The 3,540-nt window shown below is 36.3% G+C and overlaps 1 protein-coding gene across 1 annotated transcript; it reads left to right on the top strand.

Annotated features, from left to right (window-relative positions):
* The first annotated feature begins 464 nt into the window (after positions 1 to 464).
* On the top strand, positions 465 to 1,857 carry LOC111493603 (transcription factor bHLH94-like). Its single transcript, XM_023143357.1, has 3 exons — positions 465 to 1,055; positions 1,134 to 1,514; positions 1,595 to 1,857. The coding sequence occupies exons 1-3, from the start codon at positions 654 to 656 to the stop codon at positions 1,688 to 1,690; spliced, it is 879 nt and encodes a 292-aa protein (XP_022999125.1). The 5' UTR covers positions 465 to 653; the 3' UTR covers positions 1,691 to 1,857.
* Positions 1,858 to 3,540: the final 1,683 nt, after the last annotated feature.

Here is a 3,540-nt window from a genome sequence, read left to right as displayed (position 1 = left end):
TAAGCCATCGAAAAGAAAAATGCATCGGGTTGATCTAGATAATAAGAATCACTCTCATTTAGATACAATATTTGTTCATTAATGTACTCCTTTACCCGAGTGTCATATAAACAAGACCAAATCGAGTTGTTAATTCCTCCGAAATCACCTACTTTACGATTAAAAACAATTTTGACGGAACGTGACAATGACATGATATAATCATCAACAAATTACAAAACAAAAACCTCATCGGAATGGCTTGAATTAAACTCACATTCATTTTATCAAATTTCTTTTTCTAAATTATTATTAGCATCATTTTCAAAAGAATTGCAATGAAATGACTTGTGGGTCACAAGAATGAGATGGGTGTGTTTCTTTGGATTGCAAGCCTCATGTGTGATATGGAATATTGTTTTGATCATGTCTTATTTTGTTTGTTTTTTAAAGTATAATTTATTTATCTTCTTTTTTTTCCTCCTTCACGTGCAATATTCTGTAGATTTGCTTCCTTCTTCATCATAAACCCCTTTAAAAACCCCATTTTTCTGCTCCCAATTCCAAAACCCACCATTTTTCTCCCCTTTTTGAGCTTTTTTGAGCTTTTTTTCATATGGGTTTCCCTCAAAAAGCACTCATTTAGATTCAAACTAAGAACAAACAAAAGGAAAATGGCATTAGAAGCTGTGGTTTTTTCTCAAGATCTTTACACCTCGTTTGGTGGAGGGATTTGGACAAATGGGAGCTTTCAATTTCCTCAAATCCCTCATGATTTTCCCGAGAAACAAACAGAAAATTTCCCTTTTGAAGATTGGAACTCATCCTCCTCTGTTTTTCTTCCTATTCCTTCCCCTGAAGAACCTGCCATTTCCAGAAATCCGCCATTGGAGGCTGAATCAAGAACTCCAAACCCAATTCGACCCAGAAAACGACGACCCAAATCCCGCAAGAACAAGGAAGATATCGAAAATCAGAGAATGACCCACATCGCCGTTGAGCGAAATCGACGAAAACAGATGAATGAGTATCTCTCTGTTCTTAGATCCTTAATGCCAGAGTCTTATGTTCAAAGGGTATCTCTCTCTTCCTCTGTTCTTCATTTTCCTTCTTCCAAACAGAAATTAAATGGGTTTTTTTGTTGTTGTTTTCAGGGGGATCAGGCTTCAATTATTGGGGGAGCTATTAATTTTGTGAAGGAGCTTGAGCAACAAGTTCAAGTTCTATCAACAATGGAAATAAAAACAAAGGGTTGTTCTTCATCAAAACCCCCTTTTTCTGAGTTTTTCACCTTCCCTCAGTTCAAATCAATGGAGGGTTGTTGTTCATTGGGTGAAAACGAAACCCAATGTTCTTCCATTGCTGATATTGAAGTAACAATGGTGGAAAATCATGCAAATTTGAAAATCAGATCAAAGAGAAGGCCAAAACAGGCCTTGAAAATCGTTGCTGGCTTGCATTCTCTTTGCCTCTCTGTTCTTCATCTCAATATCTCTACCATAAACCAAATTGTTCTTTACTGTCTAAGCGTGAAGGTCAGTTCTTGAGCTCTTTTACTGAAATGGGTAATCAGTTTTTTCATTTGAAAAAGGCTTTTGGAATGCATTCATTGCAGGTTGAAGATGATTGCAAGCTGAATTCTGTTGATGAAATTGCATCTGCTCTGCATCAGTTGCTTTGTAGAATCGAAGAAGAATCAGTGATGAACTGAAGTTTTTGTTTATGGGTTTAGATTGTAATCTTGTTCTAACTAATGGAATCTCTGTTGTTTATGTTGAATCTTTGAAGAATTTCATCTGGGTTTTGAGCTCTGTTCTTCAAGTTCTTGTTAAAAAGTAATGCTTTTTCTGATCTAAGATTGAAAAAGGTTAAAAGATTTATGATGACCAATGAGTTGAGAAGATGTGAGAAAAGCAGAGGGGTTTGAAAGATGAGTTTGGTAGCAGAAAGTTGTGTCCTCGAGTGCATGGGCAGTTTTAGAAGTGCTCAGCTCTTTTTCTGCAACTCTCCATGCTTCAAAAAAGGACATTGAATTGAAATTTGAAGCACTTTTTTTTAATATTCAAGATTCAAAGAACATCTCTAAAACAATTAATTTTTTTTTTGGTACCTTTTCTGATCTTAGAATCATTGTCATTCATAGATGGGTTGAAATTTTTACCAGATTTCGACTTGCTTTTTGAGTTGTTATTGAATCTCAAACCGTTTAAGCTCATAGCTAGTAGATATTGTTTTTGTTCAGTTTTAACATGAGTCTATTAGAAAGAGATTTTCATGCTTTCTTTTCTTCTCTGATTGATGTGAGATCTCATAATACACCCCATTTGAAAGTCTTTGCACACCTCTGATGTCCCATATTGGTTGGGGAGGGAGAACAAAACACTCTTTGAACGGTGTGGAAACTTCTCTCTAACAGACACAAATGTGTTTTAAAGTCTGGAGGGGGGTGGGCTTGGACCATTACAACACCGCTCGGTGCCTAATTCGAAGATGGTTCAAATGTTTGAAGTAGGAGTTTTTATGTGTTGAGTTAGGTCGGGTCCGGTTGAGAGATATAAATTCAAGTTAGTTTAGTTCAATTCAAATTAATGTCGAAAACTATAATTTTTTTATTATTTGAAATTAACTCAACCTAATAAATGGATAATCGAACTCATGGCTTTTATAACTGATATCATTTCTACCTTATTCTAAAAAAAAAAAAAAAAAAAAAAAACGTCCACTTTGAGTTACTTTACCCTAAAAATATAGGAAACGACGAAATTATATTTTCTTTAATACATGCTGAATGTGACCGTAAGTAAAGGTGGAGAGCATGAATTGATAATTGATATAGTTACTATCTATTCTAACAAGCTGGATATTCTTTTTAGGGGATCAAATTATAAGAACAGATACTCAAGCATATTTGTCTTGGAACAATTTTATGTTGGGTGACCAGGTATAAATTTTCTTGTAAAATATGCAATGTGAGGAAAAATATACTAAAATAACTTGGAAGCTGTTCAAGACAAGTAGGTAATGTGGTCATATTACACGGTATAATCTTCACTATTAAAAGTAGTGAAAGACAAGCAACTGACATAACATAGTCATGCGTAGGAGATAACCTTCACTCTTAAAAATAATCCAAGATAAGTAAACAATGTAATCATGTCGGGACCATCATGTGTTGATGTAATGGTCTAAGCTCACCGCTAGCAAATATTGTCCTCTTTGAGCTCTTTCGGGCTTCCCCTTAGGGTTTTAAAAACGCATTCCTTATAAAAGGTGTTTCGTTCTCTTCCCCAACCGACGTGAGATCTCACAATTCACCCCCCTTCAAGGTCCAACATCCTCGCTGACACTCGTTCCTTTCTCCAATCAATGTGGGACCACCACCCAAATCCACCCCCCTTCGATGTCCAACGTCCTTACTAGCGCACCACCTTGTGTCTACCCCGTTCAAGGAACAACCTCATTGTTGGCACATCGCCCGGTGTCTGATACCAACTGTAATAGCACAAGCCCACCGATGTGAGATCTCACAGTTAGGGGAAGGTTTTCACACCCTTATGAAAG

Source organism: Cucurbita maxima, unplaced genomic scaffold (assembly GCF_002738345.1).
Source record: "Cucurbita maxima cultivar Rimu unplaced genomic scaffold, Cmax_1.0 Cma_Scf00019, whole genome shotgun sequence".
Lineage (NCBI taxonomy): Eukaryota > Viridiplantae > Streptophyta > Magnoliopsida > Cucurbitales > Cucurbitaceae > Cucurbita > Cucurbita maxima.
The sequence above is the reverse complement of the archived record's forward strand: the minus strand, read 5'-3'. Positions and strand labels throughout refer to the sequence as shown.

What these genes read in the sequence shown, in the direction of transcription:
- LOC111493603 (XM_023143357.1), top strand. Translation starts at nt 654, where the DNA reads ATGGCATTAGAAGCTGTGGTTTTTTCTCAAGATCTTTACACCTCGTTT. An exon ending in CAGAGTCTTATGTTCAAAGG is followed by an intron (nt 1,056 to 1,133) that starts GTATCTCTCTCT and finishes TGTTGTTTTCAG; the next exon opens with GGGGATCAGGCTTCAATTAT. An exon ending in TTTACTGTCTAAGCGTGAAG is followed by an intron (nt 1,515 to 1,594) that starts GTCAGTTCTTGA and finishes CATTCATTGCAG; the next exon opens with GTTGAAGATGATTGCAAGCT.